Here is a 26728-nt window from a genome sequence, read left to right on the forward strand (position 1 = left end):
CTAACAGTGACTGAGTCTTGGAAATGCAGTGTAACTGTGTGGTTTAGTATGTAAAAGTGTTCTTCAGCGAGGATGCCCTTTGCATGTGCTTACAGCTCTTGATCTTTCCCTCACCCCCAGTTGGTTAAGTCATACCCTCATTCGATATCTTTGCACTAACTTTCCTTCTTCCTGTTTTTTTCTTTCCCCTTCTAGATGTTCTTCTCCTCCAACGGACTTTGTTCTGTTGCTTTTGAGGTATATTTCTAGAATTGATAAATGACTAGAATTCAATGGTTCTTCCTTTATATGTTTCACTTTACTATAAATTGGCTTCCAAAATTATATCCAGTCAAAGTAGGACTCATTTCTAATTTGTGTAACATGCAAGTTATTTTTCTATAGCCTTTCTTTTGTCAATTTTGTCTCCCATCCTTCTCTTCTTCTTTCTCTCTCTCCCTTTCTTGTGCCAGTATTTATTTATAGTCTTCTAGGTTTTAGGGATAACATGGAGAAGAGAGGAAAAAAGCAGCTCCTGCTTCTGTGGGTTTTGGAGGTTCAGGAAGAAGAATTAACCTTACAGTTGATAAATAGGAATGGAAGATTTGCGGAGAGGACATTTGAAGCCGTAGATAGAAACGAGCCTTATAGATTGTGATGGCTACAGTTTAATGCCCCTGTGATATCCCTCATTTAGAGGCAATGAAGAATGGGGCAATTCTGTTGGCTGCTGCTTCATATGACGGTCTCTATGTGATGTATATTTTGCAGTATTTTTTAGGAAGAATATTTCGAGATGCTACCATTTACTGTTTATGTTCATTTTATGAGTGATTGAGTTTGCTTTGGCTCTGTTTTTGTATTTGATTTTTGTCTTTCCAGTAAGGTACTTTGTTTGCTTTGTTGTTTGCCTTTCGGTGGTCATCACCCTAAGTTGTTTGTTTCAATTTTCAGTGAAAACATTGAAGTCATAGTACTGTTTTCTAAGAATTGATTTATGTAATTAACTGAAACAATACATTTTTTAAAATTTTCGTTATGAAATTATTAAATGTAACAGACATATAGAGAAAATAGTATGATTACTATTAAAAAAAAAAAAAAAACCCGTGGCTGTCGAGTCAATTCCAACTCACAGCAGCCCTATAGGACAAAGTGGAACTGCCCCATAGGGTTTCCAAGGAGTGACTGGTGGATTCGAACTGCTGGCCTTTTTGGTTAGCAGCTGTAGCCCTTAACCACTGCACCGCCAGGGCTCTATATAGTAATGATGTAATTGTGGTATGGTTGGTTACTAATACCATTCACCTACATTTCCCAGTTAACATCGTATTCCCTAATTGCTTTATCTTTCTTAACTATTTTAAAGAAGGTTATATCATGATATTTCATCTCTGAATACTTATTATACATCTGTAAAAAACTAAGGTTTGCCTACATTAATACAGTACCATTATCACCTAACAAAATGAACAACAGCTTAATACAGTCTATGTTGAGCCCATATTTATTCACACTTACTAAATTATATCTAAAATGTATTTTATAGCTTGGTCGTTAATAGGATCCAGTCCAGGGCCATGCGTTGCATTTGCGTGTTATATTTCTGAACACGGTTAATTTGTTTCCTGCTTTCTGCCTCCAAAACCTTCCTGTCTCCCCCCACCCATACTCTCACAAGGACACTGATTTGTTGAAAGACCAGGCCAGTTGCCCTATAGAATATTCCACCTTCTGTATTTATTTGAAAGAATGAGTCAGGTATTTTGCAGTCAGGCGGGGCTTTGACAGGGTGACTTTGGGAAGCCTGTGGTAATTTAAGAAGGACTGATGTGGTGTGGTAGAAAGTGGGCTTTCCTGGCTGCCAAGCCCACCTTTTTTTCTAAGCCTACTTCAGGGCTTTTTTTTGGGAGGTGGTATATGAAGACTTATAAATAATAAATGTTCTTACCACCATTTCCTCTCTTACCTTTATCACCCTTTTTAGTCTGTGATTTTACTATGCCAGGACCATATCTTTTAGTGTTCTGACTTACTATCCTAAAACTATTTGTCTTGTTAAGGAACACATTCTTTTGACTTTTTAGCAAGTATAGAACTGTTAAAAGCATGGGCTTTGTATCAGGCTTAGCCACTCATTAGCTCTGACCTGAGCCTCAGTTTCTGTGCCTGATAAAAGAGAAACCAACTTGGTAAATTTGTTTACTGTTCAGAATAAATGAGGAAAAGTGCCTCTGACAGGGCTGGCACGTGTTTCACATCAAACAACAGTGGCTGTGAATGTTATTGTTAATGATGTTGATACTTGTGTTATAGGTTGGAACACAGTTCATCCGTGGTGTGTCTGGAGGAGAAAGAAAAAGGACTAGTATTGGAATGGAGCTTATTACTGACCCATCCATCTTGTTCTTGGATGAGCCCACAACTGGCTTAGATGCGAGCACAGCAAATGCTGTCCTTTTGCTCCTGAAGAGGTAAATGCTATGAGACCTTTATTCTTTAATTCACCAAATATCTGAGTACCACTGTGTACCAGGCATTATTCTTGGTGCAGAAGATTCAGCAATAAGTACAACAGACCAGAATCTCTTCTTTTTCTGGTGGAGGCAGACAGTCGATAAACAAATGTTAAGTGTTACTGAGAAACATGAAGCAGGGTAAGAGCATAGGGAAGGATGGCTGTGGTAGGGATAAGTGTGCTATTTTATATAGCAGGGTGGTCAAGGAAGACAGCAGGGTGGTTAAGGAAGACCTCAGTAATATGACGTTTGAGCTGTACAAAGTGAGTTAGACCTGAATATTTAGGAGAAGAGAGTTCTAGTTAGAGGGAATAGCCAGTGACCCCAAGGGAGAGCGTGCCTGCTGTGTTTGGAACATCAGAGAGACCAGAAGGACTGGACCCTGTGACCCAGAGGTTATAGAGGTTGCTTAGAATAGATATAAGCTGAAACTGGATGGGCAAAGACTATATAGGCCTTGTAGGCCCCTGGGCGGCAAAAACAGTTTGCACTTGGCCACTAACTGAAAGATTGGTGGTTTGAATCCACCCTCAGCACCATGGAAGAAAGGCCTGGAGAGCTACTTCTGTAAGATCACAGCCATTGAAACCCTATGGAATGCAGTTCTACTCTGAAACACATGGGGCTGCCATGAATTGGAATTGACTCGACAGCAGTGGGTAGGCCACTGTAAGAACTTTGCCTTTTGTTGTTACTGGGTGGCACGAGAAGCTTTTAGAGAGTTTTACAACAGAGGAGTGGTAGCAGTACAGAGTAAAGACTGCATAATTGAGCAAGGCTGAGTGCGAGGAAACCAGTAAGGAGGCTCTTTGTGGTATTTCCATTGAGATACAAAGGCGACTTTCACTAGCATGGCAGTGGCGAGGTGGTGAGGAGTGATGGGATTGGATATACGTTGAAGATAGAACCGACAGGATTAGGTCATGCATCGGTTTTGGGGTGTGATTACTGGGTGAGTGACTTATAAGATTTGGAGACAGAAACTGGAAGAGCAGAGTAAAAGGAATGCAATTTCCTTTTATGAAGAAAGACGACTAGAAGGAACATGTTTAGAGGAGAAATTGGAAAAGTTCCATTTTGAACTTTTGTTTTTTTAATTTTTAAACATAGTTTTAAACTTAGAGAAAAGTTACCAGAATAGTACAAAGAAATCCCGTGTGCCTTCACCTAGATTCCTCAACTGTTTTATTGTCTGTTCCCTTTTCCTCCCTACCCCTTACATAGTCTTTTTCTGACATACATCCTTAAGTATCCTAACACGTAAATCCAAAAAACAATGCCCAATCAGGAAGTCAACATTGATGTCATCACTGCCATTCACTGTAGACTCCATTGAATGTAGACTCCTCCCCAGCTGTCCCAATGGTGTGTCTTTTTCCTTTTTGGCTCAAGATCCTCTCCCGGAACACATGCCTTTTCAGAGTCTTCCTCAGTCTTTCCCTATTCTCATGTCCTTGTCAGTCCTCGACAAGTAACATTTTGTAGGGTGAACCTCAGACTGGATCCATCCAATGTTTCCTCCTGACCAGACTCAGGCCATGACTCAGGGACACCCCAGAAGTAAATAATGCTGTGTTCTTCTCACCTCAGAGGTTGCACAGTTTTGACCTCTCACTGTTGATGGTGATAACCTCGATCACCTAGTCATGTTGGCATCTACTGGGTTTCTCCACTGTAAAATTACTACTTTTCACTTTGTAATTGATTTGTATATGGTGGAGCTAACCAGCTTAGCATTCCCTGACAACACCTGCCTGTGTCAAGTACTAGTATTGTGATTACCAAATGGCGATTTTCTCTTTCCATCACTCTTTCTACATATGTTAGTGGGCATTCTGCTGTATGAAAGAGGTTTCCCGTCTTCCCTATTTATTTACTCATGTTCCTTTTTTTCCATTGGATTCTAATCTGTTACTTGTTTTTATTTATTATTATTTAAAAATTTTTTATGATTAAATTAACCTTGATTTGGCTAGTAGAAGACCCTTCAATCTGGCTTTGTGTCCTTTGGACATGTCCCTGTCATTCTTTAAGTGTTCCTTTACTTTATGTTTAACAAGATGTTCCAGGCTTATCTTGTACTTTTTCTGTGTTAGGTCTGACTCCAAAAAGTCCTGGTTCCTTCTGACGTACTTAAATGTTTAGACACTGAGTGTGTTTATTGCTACTATGATATCTTTGCTTCTAATCCCTCTCAGCAGGGAGAGCTAGGAAATAAACACACATATACGTATTACATATTTGTGTGTATGTGTACATAATATATATTATAAAAAGACTCATCTGTAACTATTGCTGTATCTGTCAGTGTATGTGTATTTTAAAACACCTGAGTTCATAATAACATTTCCAATTCCACTCTAACATCTCATTGTTCTTTTTAGTCTGCATCCTTTCAATGTTTGCAAAGGCCTTTCAGACGATGGGAAGCATGGCTCCCACTATCTCAATATATCTACTTACTTGCTCATCCAGTGAACTTGTTTGCTCCATGTAACCAATTTCCTGATCACTGTTCACTCTCTCTGTGCACTACTGCTGTTCCTGATCACTGTTCACTCTCTCTGTGCACTACTGCTGTTCCTGATCACTGTTCACTCTCTCTGTGCACTACTGCTGGGACTCTCCATCTGTCCCACTTTTTCAGCTGCCAGGACCATCATCTTCACATGGTACCATCTCCCTGTCACTTCCTGGCTTCCTCTGCTGCCTATGGCCTGGTCAGCAAGCCTGTCTGCTAGGATGAGAAATGGGAAGATGGGAAGGGAAGGGCTATTTTAGACATCTTAAATTAGAGATCAGTTACTCCTGTAAAGATGCTGAGTAAGTAATCACAGGCCTGGTGTTCAAGTTCAGTTAGAGAATTCATCCATGGTTTTTATATTTTCTGTATCTCTGCTGACAGTGTTCATTAGGGAATGATTCATTTACATGGAATAGTATAAATATTTTCTTTATGTTTTAGATTAGTTAGGGTACAAACATCCTCAAGCATGGTAGGTGCTTAGAAAATGCCTAGATCAAAGTGATTATTCTAATGAAATGCTTTAGAATGATGATTTTTGGCCTTTTTCTGCTACCCATAGGTAATAACTTTTGTGAGAGGGTAGTTTAGTACTGCTTTGACTGTGGAGTTACACCAGGGATCAAATCCTGCTCTGTCTCATGCTAACTGGGCCAGTTGTATAACCTTTAAGTCCCATCTATAAAATGAAGGTAATAATAGTATTGATACCGCCTCATAACAATGTTGTGAACATTTAAATGAGTTTAGCTAGAAAGTCTTTAGCCAAACCAAAAACTCATTGACATTGAGTCAATTCTGACTCATAGCAACCCTATGGGACAGAGTAGAACTGCCCGGTAGAGTTTCCAAGGATTGCCTAGTGGATTCGCACTGCTGACCTTTTGGTTAGCAGCTATAGCACTTAACCACTACGCCACCAGGGTTTCCAGTCTTTAGCCAAAGTCATAGTAAATACTCAGTAATGTTAACCATTATTAGGGCAGGAGGATGCAAACCATTCCTGAAGAGCCAGATGACTTAAATGATCACTGAGAGTGGGGTATTCCACTGTTGTTTTCATATTTAGTCAATAATAAGTTCTTAAACTTGAGTGCACTTACAAATTGCTTGGACTGTTTGTTAAAAATATGGATTCTCTAGACCTACTCTCAGAACCTCTAATTCAAAAGATTTGAGAAGAATGTCCCAGAATCTGCATTTTTAATAAACACTCATTCAGACTGTCCATACGCCAAAGTTTAAGAAATCTTTGCCTTTAAGCATTGAATTTATGTTCAGTAACTATCACTTAGGAATCATGGTGGTACAGTGATTAAACGCTCAGCTGCTAACTGAAAGGTTGGTGCTTCGAACCCACCAGCTCCTCCATAGGAGATAGATGTAGCAGTCTGCTCCTGTAAAGATTACAGCCTTAGCAACCCTATGGGGCAGTTCTCCTCTGTCCTGTAGGGTTGCTATGAGTTTGAATTGACTTGGCGGCAATGGGTTAACTACCAGGTAGAGAATATGAGATGAGAAGTTAGTAAGAGAAAATCAGGATGAACCAGGAACAGGTGATCTAAAGGCAGGACTAAAGTATTTTACCAAGAAGTGCCAATTTCAGATATTTAATGATTCATTATTTTCTCATTTTTAACTTAGGATGTCTAAACGGGGACGGACTATCATCTTCTCCATTCATCAGCCTCGATACTCCATCTTCAAGTTGTTTGATAGTCTCACCTTATTGGCCTCGGGAAGACTGATATTCCATGGACCTGCTCAAGAGGCTTTGGGCTACTTCGCATCAGCTGGTATGGTTGACTTTTTCATGCAGTAAGATCCTTCGTGGCTATAATTCTGAGAGTGAACAGAGTGGGGTTGACAGGAGTGCTGTTTAATTTTTGAGTAGAAGTACCATGGTTTTTACCACTTCAGCCTGGTGGTAGAGTATTTCTTCTTTTTGCAGCACTTCATTCTTGCTTATGTCTCTTTCCTGTCCTTTTTGAGTATGCATGCATATGTATATAAGTATTTTTATACCTATTCTACTTCCCAATTATGGTAACCTTTTCCTAAAAGTCCAATAATTACTATGTTGGCCTCATGGTCAGTTATTCCGTCACTTGAACATGATTAATACCCCATAATCATTGTCTTCTTGACTATGTAACAGATCAGGCTTTATCATTATTCTCTCCAGCTCATGATGTTGGCCTGCCTTGATGAGGGTTCATTATGTTACTGAATTTTCTGATGACGTTGGATTGCAGATTTAGGCCTTGAGTGGGTGTGAGTGACCTATCAGTCATTCAACTGGTCAGTCATAATTGTGGCTTCACTGGCCAACTTTTCTGACAATTCTGAGTCTTCTGGTTCTTTCTATTTCAAATGGAAATGTGTGTGTGTGTGAGAGAGAGAGAGAGATTGTATGTGTTTTATGGGTCACTATGCAATTGGTTTTTTTTTTTTTTTATGCAGTATGCTTCATTTTAGAAATATTTGGGTAAGATTCTAGATGATACCCTCTGACCCTAAGTATAGTTTTAAATATTCACTGACTAGTTTTCTTAATTGTTTTTGTTTGAAGTCTGTCCTTTAACATAATCAAGTATGTGTGGATCTAGGGAGGCTAGGGGAGATGAATCTCAGAGTCAGATTATTGGCCAGGTTGAGTTCAGATGATCATGGCACAGGAAAATGAGGTTAAGGGTTCAGGTGTGCTCCACTAGTTCTGTTCTCTTGAGAATATGATTGTGGTGATTTATTCTCTACATTAGAATCATGGCAGCATAACAAATAATATTTTGGATCTCTGAATTCAGGAGGTAGGGAAGCAATAGTTGTTGTGTGCCCTCGAGTCAGTTCTGACTCATAGCAACCCTATAGGTAAGAGTAGAACTGCCCCATAGGATTTTCTAGGCAGAAATCTTTACTGGAGGAGATCTCCAGGTCTTTTGTCCTGCAGAGCTGCTGGGTGGGTTCAAACTACTGACCTTTTGGTTAGCTACTGAGCTCTTAACCTTTGTGCCACGAGAGCTCCTTGAACCAGCAGTAAGCATTGCTAAAGCGGGGAGTGCCATTCACACTCTCCCCAGCTGGACTCAGCAGAACACACTGCAGGCCTTTCTCCAGCATAGCCCTGCTCTACCTTAGGCTGTGCCTTGCTTGCCTTTTCATTTTGAGGAGCATTAGTTCTACTTTCAGGTCTTTTTTCCAACTTTTTTTTTTATGGACCTATGTTTAGAATTTTGAAGAAGTACTGATAAGCACCAGAGCATATTGATGGTTGTTTCAGGTCTCATGAATTATGAATGGTAACCACCAAGCACTGATGTAAGACTTTCTGAGAGTCCATGGTTGGTTTGGAGTGTGGTTTTTGATGGGAGACAGATAATTGTTGAAATAATGTGTGAATGAGAAGATAAGAAAGAAGTTGTTGGATTCTGTCTCCTTTAGCCAGTCATCCTCATGCCCTGAGAGTAAGTCTTCTGTATTTTCCAAGATGACATCAAATTTGTGTACTTGGGTTGCCTTCTTCTTTAGGTTACAACTGTGAGCCTTATAATAACCCTGCAGACTTCTTCCTGGACATCATTAACGGAGACTCCTCTGCTGTGGTATTAAACAGAGAGGAAGAAGACCGTAAAGGTATGTGAGTCTGTTCACTTCACAGATTTTGCCTAATTAGATTCCTGAAGTTGGGCAATGTGGTGTCTCATTAAAGCGTAGCTTTGTGAATTTATGTTAATGTGTTGGTCTGATACCAGTCAACACGTAGAGTTGGTTGTCCTTGAATGCTGTTGGTTTTTATTTATTTAATTTATAAATTAGCATTTGTATGATAGAATCAGTTATAAGAGGAGTTTTTTTCTTTATTTTTGTAATGCATAAAGGAATGACAAATCAAATAATTTTCTGACAGACTTATAATTAAGGTCTGAGGGAAGAATCTAAGGAAGGGATAACAGAAAAATGGGCTAAATAAGTTATCTTGTTAATAATGTTTCCCTTCTTTATCTACTTTTATTCCAAAGCCAGGGGAGCTAAAGAGCTTTCCCAAAATGATCAGACCATAATAGAAAAATTAGCTGAGTTTTATGCCAATTCCACCTTCTCCAGAGAAACAAAAACAGAGTTGGATGGACTCTCAGGGGTTCAGAAAAAGAAGAAGAGCACAGCCTTCAAGGAGATCACCTATACCACCTCCTTCTGTCATCAACTCAGATGGGTTACCAAGCGTTCATTCAAAAATTTACTGGGTAACCCTCAAGCGTCTATAGCTCAGGTAACCTGACAGATTTTTTCAGTTATTCTGTGAAATGCTAACATTAGGAACACAGGGTTCTGATGTGATTTACTTCAGGAGCATGCTTATCGTCTTCCCACCCTTCCATCTGTTACCCTCATTCCATTTGGACAAATAGAACGAGGAAAACACAATTAAGTTTTTACTTACGGCAAGACTTTTATTTTACTTTATTTTTTGGTAAGTGGTTACTTGTTGATTTGGACAAGCTGTAATGGATAATCTGTGTAGAAACAATTTTTCCCCAAAAAAACTGTGAATTAAAGGAAATGCCTAACCACATTTGGGTTTTTCTAGTAGCTGTACAAGGAGCCTTGGTGGTGCAGTGGTTAAGTACTTGGTTGCTATCCAAAAGGTTGATGATTTGAACCTGCCAGCTGCTACACAGAAGAAAGATGTGGCAGTCTGCTTCAGCCTTGGAAACTCTATGGGGCTGTTCTACTCTGTCTTCCAGGGTTGCTTTGAATCAGAATCGGCTTGATGGCAATCAATGGGTTTGGTTTTAGTAGCTGTACACTTTCATTGAACAAGTCCTTATTGATCATGTTCTGCATTCCAGTGGCTTGTATACAGTAATGAGCAAAACAGGCAAAAATAAAAATTTCTGCTGTCATAGAGCTAATTTTCATTTGAGGAGAGACAGACAATAAATGAACAAGGAAATAAAATACATAGTACTAGTTTTTTTTTTTTTTTTTTTTTTTAGAGGGGCCATGGAGAAAAATTTAAGCAGGCAATGGATGGAAAAAGAGGGAGAGGGAAGGGGATGGGGAGAAAGGGAGGTGAGGTAGGGAGAAAGGAGGATGGGTTTACAGTTTAAATCTGATGGGCAGAGAAGCCTTCACTTAGGTGACCTTGAATACACCTGAAGGTAGTGTGAGGCTGGCTTCTGTCTGAGGGAAGAGCCTCTGTGAAAATGCTGTCCCTTATAACTAACCAGCCTTATTTAGTGATTCTGATATTAGGAGAGTACTAAAAACTTTCTTAATTAAGATGAGGTGATGTCTTTGCCTCTTTTTGTTGACTTTGTTGGTACTTGTTGATTATTATTCTTTATTGTTTTTCTATTATTCTCAACCCCACTGTCCGACAAAACACTAGTACTCCCAGTTCATTGGTCCACCTTTGTTTTAATCTTAATTGTGTTTTTGGTGATAGTTTGCACAGTAGTTTAGGTTCCCATTCAAAAATTTCTGTGAGTATCGTTCAGTGACATTGGTTACATTCTTCGCAATGCATGACCACTCTCATTATTTCTGTTTTGGTTATTCCATTTCCATTAATCTAGTTTCCCTGTCCTCTTACATTCTTATCTTTGTTTTAAAGTAATTGTTGACCATTTCATCTCATACAGATGATTTTTCAAAGGCGCATGGTACTCGTGGGTGGTATTTATTTTGTGAGTCAATTTGTTATTTAGCTAAAAGGTTAACCTCAGAAGCTATTTAGGTTTCAAGTTAAAAACATCTCACGGCAGTAGTCTTCTGGAGTTCTCCAGGCTCAATGGTCCAGTAAGCCTTTTTTTTTTTTTTTTTAAGAATTTGAGGATATGTTCCACATTTTTCTCCTATTCTATCAGGATACATTTATTGTGGCCCTGATCAGAATGGTCAGTAGTGATAGCCGGGCACCATCTAGTTCTTCTAGTCTCAAGGTAGATCAGGCTGTGGTTCTTGAGACCATTAGCCCAATAGACTAGTTTCTTCTTTGAGTCTGATTTTCTTCTTTCTCTGTTGCTCTGGATGAGTAGAGATAAATAGTTGTATCTTAGATAGCTACTTTCAAGCTTTTTAAGACCCCAAACACTACTCAAATCAGTTTATCCAGTTATTTTTGGGTTGTTATTTTAGTTTCTCTTGAATTCTGAAAGACAGCACATTGTTAGCTCTAGTGAAATATTACTGACTTCTTAACATGTGTACCATAATTTTTTATACTTAAGTTTTGTCACCTTCTAGGTATTAATGCTGAGAGCTTATGTCCCTGTTAAGGAGCCCTGGTGGTGCACTGGTTAAGCATTTGACTGCTAACTGAAAAGTTGGTGGTTTGAACCCACCAGCCACTCTGCTGGAGAAAAGACCTGGTCTGCTCCTATAAAGATGACAGTCTAGGAAAACCTATGAGGCAGTTCTACTCTGTCGTATAGGGTCTTTATGAGTCAGAATTGACCCACACAACAACATATCCCACTTGAGTCATTGCTAATTGTTGCAGACATTTTTGGTACTTGTTATTTGGCATTTCTGTCAGAACAGACACTTTGGTGTTCTATCAGTCAAGGGTAGATTTGATGTCGTTTGAAAACAAGTCTGGTGCACTGGGTTATACATTGTTCAACAAGGAGATGATGCAATTGAGTAGATTCTTTAGTGTGATTTGTGCATTAGATTTTTTTTTAAACTTGGAAACTTACTTAAATTTCCCTTGCCTCTAAAAGTGGACTATAAGTGTCTTACCCAAGTCACACTTAGGGCAGTTCTAGGCAGGGGTGTGATTTGAACTCCATGATATTTCCGGTATACCATGATTCTGTATCTTTTGGTGCTAGGCTTCTTTCCGATGCAAACCCTAGACCCCTCATACCTCCAGATTGCATGGTTCAGGTTCCTGCCTTTATCAGTGAACTCAGTTCCAGAAAAGGAGTTCCCAAAATTCCCACTCTCAGAGCAGTGACAGTCTCATAAAGATAGAATCTTACATTTCCTGAGCATCTGCTTAGATTGGCAACTCTTATTCAGATTTGCAAATACTAGAATGTTAGCCTAGGTCAGGAGTAGGCAAACTTACTCTGTGAAGAGCCAGATAGTAAATATTTTAGACTTCGTTGGCCATATGGTCTTTGTTTCAGCTTCTAACCCTTTGCCATCAAGTAGATTCCGACTCATAGTGACCCTATAGGACTGAGTAGAACTGCCCAATAGGGTTTACAAGGCTGTAAATCCTTTTGAAATCATACCACCACATCTTTCTCCCACAGAGCTCCTGGTGGGTTCAAACCACTGACCTTTTGATTAGCAGCCAAATACTTAACTTGTAGCACAAAAACAGCCATAGACAATACATAAACAAATGAACGTGGCAATGTTCCAATAAAACTTTATTCATGGACACTGAAATGTGAATTTCATATAAATTTCATGTGATGAACAATATTATTTTTGATTTTTTTCCCAACCAATAAAAATGTAAAAAACATTCTTTAGCCCATGAGCTGAACAAAAATAGGCTACGGGTCATATACAGCCTGTGAGGCATTGCTTGTTGACCCCAAATGGGGTTTTTTAATCTTGTATGTCATTTACTTCTCTAGGTTTTTGAATGTGGAGCTATTAATGTTTTATGGCTTTCTGTTGATAAATATTGTATGCATAGACTTACGGCTGTACTTTGGTTTGAAGTAGTTATTTATATGATTCAGAATTGGCCTCAGATAATGGGTTTAACCAAAGGTTATATCTGACAGATCTTGGAATGAATGTACGAGAATATTTTATGTTGATTTGATGTGTGGCAAGGGCTTCCTGATCAAATAAATTTGGAAAACACTGTAATATCTCTTTCCCTACTTGTCTGTCAGTTTGTCCTACTGTGGTGGCTTGCATGTTACTGTGATACTGAAAGTTTTCCACTGATATTTCAAATACCAGTAGGGTTCAGTGGAGGAGAGGTTTCAGCTGAGCTTCTAGACTAAGATAGACTACGAAGGAGGACCTGGCAGTCTACTTCTGAAAAAATTGGCCAATGAAAACCTTATGACTAGGACTGGGCAGTGTTTCATTCTGTTGTACATGGGGTCAATACGAGTTGGAACTGACTCAACGGCACTTAACAACACTAACATCGTATCTCTTGGAGATTGATTGTGTCTATTAGCATAATAACTGACTATGGGTTCCTTTTGTACGTGGCAGCCATAAATATCTCCCAGAATATACCTTGAGAAATACTGGTTAAATACACTTCAACAAAGAAAGAGTAACATATTTAGGGAATTTTTTATACTTTTGCTCAAAATAGAGGCCAGATGCATAGAGCTCACAGATAAGATCCTTTTGTGCTCCGTGATGCAATGTTTAGTTTGCCTGTTTTTTTTATTTCTTCCTCTTTATGAAAGAAAGAATAATACAGACCAATCTTGTAAAAACATAACAAAATTACCAGGCTAGGATTAATCATATTTTCAATATGTTTGAAAGCTGGCTTTGAAAATACTTTTAGAACTTTGAAACACCCTAATGATAATAGTGTCAATCTGTTGTTAAAAGATATCAACTTTAAATGGAAAAGGAAACAAAGCACCTGGAGTGTCCAATTTAAAAGGTCTGGATATTTTTTTTTAAGTGAAAGTTTACAAATCAAGTCAGTCTCTCACACAAAAATCCATATACACCTTGCTACACATTTCCAATTACTCTCCCCCTAATGGAGTAACCCTCTCTCTCCCTCCACTCTCTTTTTGTGTCCATTTCACCAGCTTCTAACCCCCTCCACCCTCTCATCTCCCCTCCAGGCAGGAGATGCCAACATAGTCTCAAGTGTCCACCTGATCCAAGAAGCTCACTCCTCACCAGCATCCCTCTCCAACCCATTGTCCAGTCCAATCCCTGTCTGAAGAGTTGGCTTCAGGAATGGCTCCTGTCCTGGGGCAACGGAAGGCCTGGGGGCCATGACCACTGGGGTCCTTCCAGTCTCAGTCAGACCGTTAAGTCTGGTCTTAGGAGAATTTGGGGTCTGCATCCCACTGCTCTCCTGCTCCCTCAGAGGTTCTCTGTTGTGTTCCCTGTCAGGGCAGTCATTGGTTGTAGCTGGGTACCATCTAGTTCTGGTCTCAGGATGATGTAGTCTCTGGTTCATGTGGCCCTTTCTGTCTCTTGGGCTCGTAATCACCTTGTGTCCTTGGTGTTCTTCATTTTTCCTTTGATAGGTCTGGATATTTTTTAAGTTGTACTGTGTGAAAGTATAGCCTCTCATATTCAGGTACCTACCTGCATGTTGACAGAGAGCTGTCATCATTTATTTTTGAGAACTTGATCTGTTGACATGAAGTATGGTGTATTCTGAGGATATTGAAAATATGCCAGGGTTAATAGAATTTTTTTCCCCCCAAATTTCTGTCTTAAGCCTTAGTAGCCAGGAAATTTAATTACATTTTATGACTGAAATATTTAAATCATATTCTCTCAAGACTATAGTCTTCATAGCTCATGGTCCTCTTTTTCCGCTTTGGTTTGTTTCATGCCATTACATGTCCTTAACAAGTTACTTCTGATTTTACTACCATTGGACTTTTGTAGTATTGAGATTTTTTAACATTGAAGGTTCCAAGATAGCTCAGGGTGTTTTCTTTTCTTTAGATTACCATTTCTTATATATAGATCTAAAATTAAAAAGAAAATGAATATTTTTATTGTGGTGAAAATATACATGAAAAAACATGCTATCTCAACAATTTCTACATATATAATTCAGTAGCATTGATTACATTCTTCAAATTGTGCAACATTTGTTGTATTTTTTATATTTAAGCTATGAATAATAAGAATTTCCTGAAATAATTTATAATGTCACCCATAACTCTTTGCTTATTCATGTCCTTAAGAGACTTTTTATCAGCCTTAAAAATGAAAGTGATGTTTATCTGGCCTTCTTAGGAGCCATCAGAACAGATTGGGTAGCTGAAGATAGTAGATAAGAGTGCCAAAGACTTAGCATAGGTCCACACTGTTGGCTGGAAGCCCTGATGGCTGAGGTTGCTGGAGAAGCAGTGACAGAGAAGATGTACAACGGAAGCACACTGGTGTCCTCAGAGATAGCTGGCTGCATGTTGTGGAGACAGTGACAATGCACTATTCCAGTGTAGGCACTGACTCCCCAGAGGTTGCATAGGCAGGCCCCAGCTCACCCCTACTTCCTTGTCGTGCAAAATGCCATTGTTAGAAATTGTTTATGTATGTTTTAAAAATTTTATTTATTTTTAATGTTGGGGAAAGATATCCTGTTTTTACTTGAATCTCTTGAAATAGGTACAAAGGTTCAGAGTTCAGGCCAAAATTCTTAGCCACTTGGGCAGTATTTTACTCGTAAAAGTACTTAGCCAGGCGCTTGCATTGCTGAGCTACTCTATGTGGCGTTCCCAGGCCCAGTAGTCTGTCACGGCCTGGTGAAATACGTGTCGGAATCTTAGCTTCTCCAGTATTCTGCTTTTTTCTGTCAGTCCCCCCAACCCACAAATTACTGTCTTTATTATTTATTAAACATACAGAGCAGTTTATCTTATTGTTCTAGGACATTTGGCCAAACCATTTAAAATATTTATCTCACTGGAGAGATCTGATTATGTAACTGTCCATATGTAGTATAATAACAAATGGTGTGTATAAATTTTTACCTCTAATTAAAAATCTTTCCTTTTTCATTTTTCTTTTTGAAAAGTTAATTGTCACTGCCGTCCTAGGACTGATTATAGGTGCCATTTTCTATGGACTGCAAAATGATCAAACTGGAATTCAGAATAGGTAAGTAAATCTGGATCTTGTTTTTCAGAAAGTGCTGTAAATTTCTTCAAGCTTACGAAAATTCGTTAAGAATTTGAGACAAAACTCATTGCTGTCAAATCAATTCTGACTCATAGCGACCCTGTAGGATGGAGTAGAACTGCCCCATAGGGTTTCCAAGGAGCGGCTGGTGGATTCGAACTGCCAAACTTTTGGTTAGCAGCCATAGCTCTTAAACGCTGCGCCACCAGGGGCTAATGGAAGAGTTAGTTTTTGTTTTACTTTTTGATTTGACTGGGGAGGTGTACTTGGTTGCTGTAGGGTTGCTATGAGTCAAAATTTGATGGCGATGGGTTTGGCTTTTCTTGGTTTGTTTTGGGAAGGTGTGTGGGACTCAGTTTTTTGTAGCCATTATGTGGTTAACACTTGTTGGTGTTGTGATCCTTACCTAGCTTCAGTCATAATGTGCCCTTAAAAAAAAATACTGTTTCATGATGAGACTTTTTTTGTGCCAAGTTTTTATTTATTTTTAATTTTTTGTTGTACTTTAGATGAAGGTTTACTGAACAAACTAGCTTCTCATTAGATAGTGCATATATTGTTTTATGACATTGGTTAACAACCTCATGACATGTCAACACTCCCTTCTCGACTTTGGGTTCTCCATTACAAGCTTTCCTGTTCCTTCCTGCCTTCTAGTCCTTGCCCTTTGGGTGTTGTATCCATTTAGTCTCGTTTTGTTTTATGGGCCTCTTTAATCTTTGGCTGAAGGGTGAAACCTCCAGAGTGACTTCATTACTGAGCTAAACAGTGTCCAGGGTCATACCCTCGGGGTTTCTCCAGTCTCTGTCAGGACAAGTAAGTCAGGTCTTTTTTTGTGAGTTAGAATTTTGTTTTACATTTTTCTCTAGCTCTGTCTGGGATGCTCTATTGTGATCCCCATCAGAGCAATCAGTGGTGGTAGTTGGGCACCATCTAGTTGTGCTGGACTCAGTCTGGTGGAGGCCTTGGTAGCTGTGGTCTATTAGTTGTTTGAACTAATCTTCCCCTTGTATCTTTAGTTTTTTTCATTCTCCCTTGTTCAAGAAGGGTTGAGACCATTGGAGTATCTTAGATGGCCTCTCACAGGCTTTTAAGGCCCCAGGCACTACTCACCAAAGTAGAATGCAGAACATTTTCTTTATAAACTGTGCTTTGCCAATTGAGGAAGATGTTTCCTGAGACCATGGTCCCCACAGCTCTCAGCTTAGTAATTCGGTCCCTTAGGGAGTTTGGATGTGTCTACGGAGCTACCATGATCTTGCCTTGTACAGGTTGTGCTGTCCTCCCCAGTATTGTGTACTGTCTTATCACTTACCTTTTGTCTATTTAGTATTTTTCCATCCCCACCCCTCCCTCCCTCATAACTATCAAAAATTATTTCTTTTTGTGCATAGATCTTTTCATGAGTTTTATAGTAGTGGTCTCTTAAAATATTTGTCCTTTTGTGATTGACTTATTTTGCTCAGCATAATGCCTTCCAGATTCATCCATATTGTGAGATGCTTCTCAGATTCATCATTGTTTTGTATCGTTATGCAGTACTCCATTGTGTGTATGTACCATAGCTTGTGTCTTAGTCATTTAGTGCTGCTGTAACAGAAATACCACAAGTGGATGGCTTTAACAAAGAGAAGTTTTTTCTCTTGCAGTCCAGTAAGCTAGAAGTCCAAATTCAGGGTGCCAGCTCCAGGGGAAGGCTTTCTTTCTCTCGACTCTGGAGGAAGGTCCTTGTCATCAGCCTTCCCTTGGTCTGGAAGCATCTCAGCATAGGAATCTCAGGTCCAAAGGACGCACCCTGCTCCCAGCACTGCTTTCTTGGTGGTATGAGGTCCCCACTCTCTGCTAGCTTCACTTTCCTTTTATCTCTTAAGAGATAAAAGGTGGTGCAGGCCACACCCCAGGGAAATCCCTTTACATTGGATCAGGGATGTGACCTGGTAAGTGTGTTACAATCCCACCATAATCCTCTTTAACATAAAATTACAATCACAAAATAGAGGACAACCACAGAATACTGGGAATCATGGCCTAACCAAGTTAATGCACACTTTTTGGGGGGACGTAATTCAATCCATGACAGTTTGTTTATGAAGTTTTTTTTTTAATCATTTATTTTATTTTTGTTGTTGAGAGTATACCTAGCTGAACATATACCAATTCAACAGTTTCTACATGTATAATTTGGTGGCATTGATTACATTGCATTCTTCGAGTCGTACAACCATTCTCGTTCTCCTATTCAGAGTTGTTCCTCCCTCATTAACATAAACTCACTGCACCCTAAGTTTCCTATCCGATCTTTCTAGTTGTTGTTGTCGATTTGATCCCATATGGATAGATCTTAAAAAGAACATAATGCTCAAGGCTGACATTCCTTTTACTAGTTAAGCTAAACTATTGTTTGATTTTAAGGAGACTTCAGGGGATAGTTTTAGTTTAAGGTTAAGATTATCATGAAAATCTTTAGTGGATGCTGTCTTGTTCTCACCGCCACCACCACCTGTTTGTTTGTCTTACTGGGGTGTACTGGTTATTGCTATGATGCTGGGAGCTATGCCACCAGGAACTCAAATACCAGTAGGGTCATCCATGGTGGACAGGTTTCAGTGGTGCTTCCAGAACAAGACAGACTAGGAAGAAAAGCCTGGCAATCTATTTCTGAAAATCAGCCAATGAAAAAACCCTATGGATCACAACAGAATAATGTCCGATATCGTGCTGAAAGATGAGCCCCTTAGGTTGGAAGGCACTCAGCATGCACAGTGGCTGTAACAATGGACTCAGAGCGTACCAGTGATCACGACTGTGATGCAGGACTGGACGATCTTGGTTTCATTCTGTTGTACAGGAGGTCGTCATGAGTGGAAGCTGACTCAAAGGCAGCTAACAGCAACATTTTGGTCTGAACATATGAGGTGCTCAGCAATGTCACAAACCTCAGGATTCTCACGGCCCCTCTGGCCGTGGATGGTCTTATCCTCATTTTACTATTGAGGAAAGTTGAAGTAGCTCAAGTTGAATCTATTCTGATGTCTAGAAAGGGCTGACTATTTTTGAAAAAAAGAATGAGCATGAAAGTTCATTCCTCATTCTGGTGAATTAAATTGTCATTTATGTGGAGTCCAGCAGTGTCACTTTATAATGAGATGATTATTGCATCTTTTTCCCAGGGTTATGTCATTGTTCATCTCGTTCCCTTCCCTGAGGGCTGTGTTCTCCTGGATTATTTCCAAACCTGCTGAAGATGCTAGACCACTTTTTTTTTTTACTCAACACAGAATACATCACAGGATGTAGGGCCTGTGTGCCTTTTGTGTTGTATAGCAAGAAACATTTGGAAGAGATACTGACAAACCTGTCTTCAACTGGAAATTCAAAGAGGAACCAGACATCTAGCCATTCAAGCTCTTATTAGAAGAGTCCAGAGAAATAAGGAATAGCTTTAGCTGTTTTCTCAAACGTTTTATGGAGAAGTAGGACGTTAGTCTTGTTTTAATTTTGACTTAAGTTGACTACCACTTTTCATAAGAATTTGGGCTATCTCAAGGTGGCCTGTCTGTGTGGTTTTTCAAATCCCTGCTGAATCTTTTGATTGTTAAAAATATTCCAGCATCATCTCTGGAACCAGCTTCTGAAGCTTAAGTTGTTTAGTAGTGAACAGTGGTATTTCATTATTTGAAATTGCTTAGAAGGCTAATGGTTTGGTTCTCTTGTAGAAAGAATTCTCCCAGAGATGGCAGTGTTCTCCTTGCTCTTTAATTTGTATAACCAAGAAACTGAGTTTTGATCATGTGTAGAGTATAAGTTTCTTTGATCTAATAGTTACCTCCAGAATGCCTTACAATGAATTTGTGTGTCTTAAGGAAAAAGGCCTTTTTTAAAAATAGTATTTGGATCAATAAGTGGATATAACAAATGTGGATTCCTGTTAAAAAGAAAAAAGCCCACTGCCGTTGAGTCGATTCCAACTTGTAGCGACCCTATAGGACATAGTAGAACTACCCCATGGAGTTTCTTACGGAAGCAGACTGCCACATCTTTCTCCCACGGAGCGACTGGTGGGTTCGAACCACCAACCTTTCGGTCAGCAGGCGAGCACTTAACCACTGTGCCACCAGGCCTCCAATGTGGATTACCACCTTGAAAAGAATTTACCAGTTGCCGTTGAGTTGGTTCCGACTCATGGCAACTCCACGTTTGTCAGAGTAGAACTAGTGCTTCATAGGGTTTTCAATGGCTGCTTTTTTGGAAGTAGATCCACAGGCCTTAATTCAGAGGCACCTCTGGGTGGACTTGAACCTTCAAAACCTTTTAGTTGCAGCTGAGGCTGTTAATTATTTGCACCACCCAGGGGCTCCTGAAAAGAATTAGAATGCCTTAAGTTCTTTAACAATAAAACCTTTACTTTATGCTATGATTTAGAAGGATTTTCACTATCTACTTTTTCAGAATCATTGTGAGTGTTAATATACTGCTAGGTAGGGATAAGACTTAACGAACTGAGCTGAACCTTTCTAATTACTGAAGTTAGCTTTTAACTTGCTATTAGGCTTATTTGTGTACAGAAATTTATACAGCTGTTTGTGTACTAGACCTGGTTATTTTCTGTTCATTTTAGTTATGGTGTAAACATGTTTATCACACAGATTAGTTTCTCATTCAAAAAATTTATACATAAATTGTTTTGTGACATTGATTGCAATCCCTGCAATGTGTTAGCTCTCTCCTTTCCATCCCGAGTTCCCTGTGTTCATTCATCCAGTTTTCCTGTTTCTTCCTGTCTTTTCTTTGCTTTTGGGCAGGTGTTGCGCATGTGGTCTCGTATACTTGATTATTAAAAAAAAAATTGTTTGTTTTATAGGCCTCTCTAATCTTTGGCTGAAGGATGGACTTCAGGAGTAGCTTCAGTTCTGAGTTACCAGGGTGTCTGGAGGCCATAGTCTCAGGGGTTCCTCTAATCTCTGTCACACCAGCAAACATTTACTTTTAAAGCAGCCAGTTCCCTAAGTTCTGTATTTTTTAGGTGTAAAAAATCCACTCCATGTCTAAACCCCATTGCTGTTGAGTCAATTCCAACTCATAGAGACCTTATAGGACAGAGGAGAGCTTCCCTGTAGGGTTTCCAAGAAGTGGCTGGTGGATTAGAACTGCCGACTTTTTGGTTAACAGCTGAGCTCTTAACTGTTGTGCCACCAGGGCTCCTCTCCATGTCTATGGACTCTTTTTTTTTTAAGGTTGTTGGGATTGTTCACTTGACTGCAGTGCCAATGTTACACTTCCTCTCATCTCAGGGCTGGAGTACTCTTCTTCTTGACGACCAACCAGTGTTTCAGCAGTGTGTCGGCCGTGGAGCTCTTTGTCATCGAGAAAAAGCTCTTTATGTAAGTAGATTTCTGTTCTGGGAAGAGGGCCATCTAGCATCAGGGTTATGTGTCAAACTGGTCACATCCAAAATTAGGCCAAGGATGAGATCCTGGGGATTACCTATACTAACTGAGAAAAAACAGCCAGAGGCTGGAGGAAAATCATGAGTGTGGCATATGATACCAGGAAAAAGAGAGTTTCAAGATTAAGTTGTGATTGACAGATCGAAATGCTACAGAAAAAGCAAGCAATAATGGGGCTGAACAATATCCTTTGTTCTTAGGAAATCACAAGTCATGGTGACCCCGTGATGGCAAGAAGAGTTTGAGGGGCTTGGTAGAAAGAACGTGGTGGATTGAGAAGCAAATTGTAGGTGGGGACGTGAAGTTGACAAAGAATGTAGAAAAAGTTTAGCCCTCAATGGAAGGGGGAAGGGAAAGAGCCAGAGGGCAGCCTTATGGTAAAGAGTGGGCTGCTTTTGTTTCTCGTGTTTTTCAAAAAAGAGATTCGCCCATATTTGCATGAGGAGAAAAGGAATCATTAGAGAGGGAAAGAGTGAGGATATTGGTGGAAGAGTTTGGAATGACAGGAAAAAGTTGTCAGGAAGGGGAGGACCTAGAGCTGCAGAGGGGGAACACAGAATTTGATAGCTGACAGGGATATATAGTCGGAAGGCATGATTGTTGAAGGAAGAAGTGCAATTTTCTTTTTCTTTTTTAACATGAGAGTGGGAGAAGTAGCAAGAGTAGGAGTATAGTGACCTGAAATTGTCACAAGTGGGGCTTGGAGGACAGCAATACTACCTTCTAGTTCCTTATAAAGCAAAGCCTCTACTACTGAGATCAGCTCCTGGAGTAGTGTTAATCTTCAAGCAGAGCCAGGTGTCCAAAGAGGGAAAAGAGCATTCTGAGAAGAGAGAGAAGGTATTCAGAATCTGTTTACCTGGTGTAGGTATTCTAGGAGGCAGAGTAGATGGTGTTAGGGAGTTCTGTAATGAGAAGAGGGATCATTACACAGAGCCTCCTGGGATGGTGTACTAAGATGGAGGCTTAAACTGACAGGGCTGAAGGGTACGGTGGAGCTAGTGCCGAGAATGTGGTAGCTGTAGCTGTTAGGCTCCTGGTGGCAGCAGAAATCTGTACAGCAAGCCATGTAATCTTCTAGCATATGAATTAAAATTGTGAAATATTGCCTCTGTGACTTCTTAAGTGAATGCAGGGTATATGATACATATTTTTGTTCTTTAGACATGAATATATCAGTGGATACTACAGAGTGTCGTCTTATTTCTTTGGAAAACTGTTATCCGATTTACTACCTATGAGGATGTTACCAAGTATTATCTTCACTTGCATAATATACTTCTTGTTAGGTAAGTAACAAGACAAAAAAGGATGTGTTTTTAGTCTTGGACATGAGCTGAAGCCAGTTCCTTTTTGCAAACAAGTTTTTGGTTCTCTCAACTGTAAACCAAGCCATGACATAAGGAAGCATCTGCCCATGATGCATTCTTTCTGAGATAGCTGTCCGCTGTGGGCATGTATGGCAAGACTTCTCATGACCCAACTTTTAAAACGAGTTATAAGGCTGCATTCTACTGAGGGATGAGTTGTTCTTTCTAATGAGAAAAAATGGTGACTTCGGGGGCTTATTGATTTAATAAAAGTACTGCCTTGTTTGATAGTCATAGGAGACAGATTTCATTTGTGCATTGTACTCAGGCATCGCCTCAGGAGTATTTCATCAGAATTTTCACATATTTCCCTGAAATAAATGCACTCACTCACACACCAGAAGTATATATTTTCCCAAAACCAGTACAGGATAAAAACCACTGATTTAGCCTACACCTTCCATTTTATAAAAAATTAGGCATAGAATCTAGATCCCCAAGTCTTTTTTTTTTGAGGAGGGAGTGTTTCATTCATTCATTTATTCACCCGCTATTTATGAAGAGCCTACTATGTGTCAGGCAGGTCCCTGGGTACCGCAAGAAGTTTGCTGTTGACTACTAACCCAAGGGTTGGCGGTTCAAACCCACCTAGGGGTACTGTGGAAGAAAGACCTGGTGATCTGTGCCCTTAAAGATTGTTGTTGTTGTTGGGTGCTGTCACATAAATTTTAGACTCATAGCAGACCCATGTGACAGAATAGCTGTCCCATAGGGGATCCCCAACTCTTGATTGGTAATCTAGTGTGGCCCATAGTATTAGCCCACTGTGGTTTATAAAGTAGTCTTATTTAGAAGGACTACTTGCAAAATGGTCTTAATTTAAACCAGTCTTCAAGCCCAGAGTTGCCGTGTGATTTGTCCAGGTTGACCTGGTCTAAAAATCCTCCCTCCCTCAGATATTAAAACCACCGCGAGGCCACGTATTCAGGTTCTCCCCGTTTCTTCACTAATGCATTTACAGCAAACAACGAGTAACGTGGTAATGTCTGGGTGAAATGAGTATACTGTTGATAAGTTTCCTGTGGGGAAAGAAGGCAGTAGAATTCTGGCCAGTTGTGTTGCCTGCCAGTGACTCTCCATTGAGGAGCTCAGAAATTGGTAATGACTTCCCATAAAGGGGAAACCCTGGTGGCGTAGTGGTTAAGTGCTACGACTCCTAACCAAGGGGTCAGCAGTTTGAATCCGCCAAGTGCTCCTTGGAAACTCTGTGGGGCAGTTCTACTCTATCCTATAGGGTCGCTGTGAGTCGGAATCGACTCGACGGCACTGGGTTTGGTTTTTTGGTTTTACCCATAAAAGAGCATAGGTGTGTATACGGGAAAGTGCTTCTGAAATAAGTACAAAAAAGAAAACTATATGATAACTTTGTAAAAGTGATACGTATGGGAAAGAACAGTGAAATTGGTAACCTAGGGTAGTTAGATAGTGGATGAATTTTTTTCATTCTGATATTAGTTTCTTAAGTATTATAGTGTTATTTATACAATAAACAATCCCACAGATATGGAGACTTAGACAATTGGGTCACCACTCCCTTCTCTTCCTTACTAAGGGTTGAAACCAACGGCGGAAGCCTTCTTCATCATGATGTTTTCCCTTATGATGGTGGCTTACACGGCCAGTTCCATGGGGTTGGCTGTAGCAGCAGGTCAGAGTGTGGTATCCATAGCAACCCTTCTCATGACCATCTGTTTTGTGTTCATGATGGTAAGTAGGAACTTTTGTTCTTTGAGAGGTAGTGTATTCCTCATTATTCTTTCCCCCCAATTCACCTGTCATGTAAAGCTTGTTTTGAGGATTCTCTAAATGGGACTCTGATAGTGTAAGGAGGCTATATAACTGAACTATAGCTTACATTTAAAGAAGTTACCAGGTTCCTTTCTTGTCCTTATCCAGCCTTTTTGCTACTGTTCTAATATAAGTACTATCTATAAATTTAGTTACCATGTTGTTACTAATGGGCTTTTAGAAGTTGCTTCTTGGTGACAAGTAGTGAAATCTTGATAAATTATAAGTTCAAAAACCAGAAAAGGTTTGATAGGCAGATTTTTTTTTAATCAAAACAACAGCTGAGTTGTCTGACGTCTGTGCTAATGTTAGAGAATTGCTGGTGGTATGGTTGGATCTACTACTCTCCAAGGCAAAAGCTAAGCTCCATGAAAAATAGAACAGTGTGTGGCATGGGTAGTCTATTTTGGGTCCATACAACACTCAGAACTCTTTCTGGGTTCCTGACATTCTCTTATATCAAGATATTTCTGCTAATCTTTTTTTTTTTAGTGCTTACTTAATTTTAATCTTGTTGCTGCTGTTGTTGTTGAGTGCCATCCAGTAGATCCTGACCCATAGCAACCCCATGGGATAGAATAGAGCTACACTGTAGGATTTTCTTGGCTGTAATCTTTACATGCGCCTAAATTTTGCACTCAGGTGGAGGAGTCAACAGGTGAAGGGAAGCAGGTGCTATAGTTTTCCCCTACTACATCAAGTGAACAGGAATACATAGCCTGTTTACTTAATGTGTATGTTCTTTCTGCTAGAGTAGAAGTAAGATGTCTTTACATGATTCATAAATGGCACGCTTTTTTTTCCCCCTAAATTTTATTTATTGTTGAAAAAAAGTATTTCCAATGAATAGGTCGTTGGTCTTACAAAATTCTATCGTATAAACTCCAGGGTCCTTTCTATCACCAAGGCCATATGTTCCAGCTACTGATCCTTCTTCTTTGTTTCCAGCTTTCACATTCCATTCACCAGTAATTATCAATGCATCTTGATTGCATGTTTGATCAATTTCAGACTGCAGAACAGTATTTTTTTTTTCAACAACGTGAAAGGTGACTATACATGTGAGTCACACCAGATGTAAAACAAAGGAATCAAATTGACTACATCTGTGGAACGAGATGAAGGAGAAGCTCGATATGATGAGCCAGACAAGGGCAGGGGCCGACTTTGGAACAGGCCATCAGTTGCTCATATTCAAGTTCAGCTTGAAGCTGCAGAAAATTTTAAAAAGTCCATGAGAGCCAGAGTATGACCTTCAGTATATTCCACCTGAGTTTAGAGACTATCTCAAGAATAGAGTTGACCCACTGAACACTGTCATGGATTGAATTATGTCCCCCAAAAATGGTGTTTATCAATTTGGCTGGGCCATGATTCCTGGTACTGTGTGGTTTTCCTGTCTGCTGTAAATCCTACTTCTGTGATGTTAATGAGGGAGGATGGGTGGCAGTTGTGTTAGTAGGGCAGAACTCAATATATAAAATTGGATTGTGTCTTAAAGCAATCTCTTGAGATATAAAAGAAAGAAGCTAGCAGAGAGACTGGGGACCTCGTACCACTAAGAAAGCAGTGCCAGGAGGAGAGCACGTCCTTTGGACCTGGGATCCCTGCGCAGAGAAGCTCCTAGTCTGGGGGAGGATTGATGAAAAGGCCAACACAGAGAGAAAGCCTTTCTCTGGAGCTTTTAATATACTTTACCGTAAGAAAATAAACTTCTCTTTGTTAAATCCATCCACTTGTGGTATTTCTGTTATAGCAGCACTAGATGACTAAGACAAACACCAATGACTGAAGACCAGATAAGCTGTGGGATGATATCAAGGACATCATACATGTAGAAAGCAAGAGGTCATTAAAAAGACAGGAAAGAAAGAAAACATCAAAATGGATGTCAGAAGAGACTCTGAAACTTGCTCTTGAATGTAGAGTAGCTAAAGCAAATGAAAGAAGCGTTGAAGTAAAAGAGCTGAACAGGAGATTTCAAAAAAGGCAGTTTGAGAGGACAAAGTAAAGTATTATAACGACATGTGCAAAGATCTGGAGATAGAAGACCAAAGGAAAAGAACACACTCAACATTTCTCAACCTGAAAGAACTGAAGAAAAAATTCAAGCCTTGAGTAGTAATATTGAAGAATTCTATGGGTAAAGTATTGAATGATCCAGGAAGCATCAAAAGAAGTTGGAAGGTGCTGAGTGAAATAAATCAGTCACAAAAGGATAAATATTGTGTGAGACTACTATTTCAAAAACCCAAGAAAAGATTTATACACAGA

General features: G+C 39.7%; 1 protein-coding gene across 5 annotated transcripts in view; it reads left to right on the plus strand.

The window, feature by feature from the left end:
• Positions 1-26728, plus strand: part of ABCG2 (ATP binding cassette subfamily G member 2 (JR blood group)) — an 81235-nt gene that overhangs the window by 39567 nt on the left and 14940 nt on the right. For all 5 annotated transcript variants that reach the window (XM_003414086.4, XM_023553264.2, XM_064285578.1 and 2 more), the window contains 8 exons: positions 2296-2453; positions 6667-6818; positions 8551-8655; positions 9042-9292; positions 15746-15828; positions 21141-21230; positions 22461-22585; positions 24219-24373. In XM_003414086.4, the coding sequence (XP_003414134.1) occupies positions 2296-2453; positions 6667-6818; positions 8551-8655; positions 9042-9292; positions 15746-15828; positions 21141-21230; positions 22461-22585; positions 24219-24373 (1119 nt within the window). The remainder of the gene's footprint in view (positions 1-2295; positions 2454-6666; positions 6819-8550; positions 8656-9041; positions 9293-15745; positions 15829-21140; positions 21231-22460; positions 22586-24218; positions 24374-26728) is intronic.

Source organism: Loxodonta africana, chromosome 5, assembly GCF_030014295.1.
Source record: "Loxodonta africana isolate mLoxAfr1 chromosome 5, mLoxAfr1.hap2, whole genome shotgun sequence".
Lineage (NCBI taxonomy): Eukaryota > Metazoa > Chordata > Mammalia > Proboscidea > Elephantidae > Loxodonta > Loxodonta africana.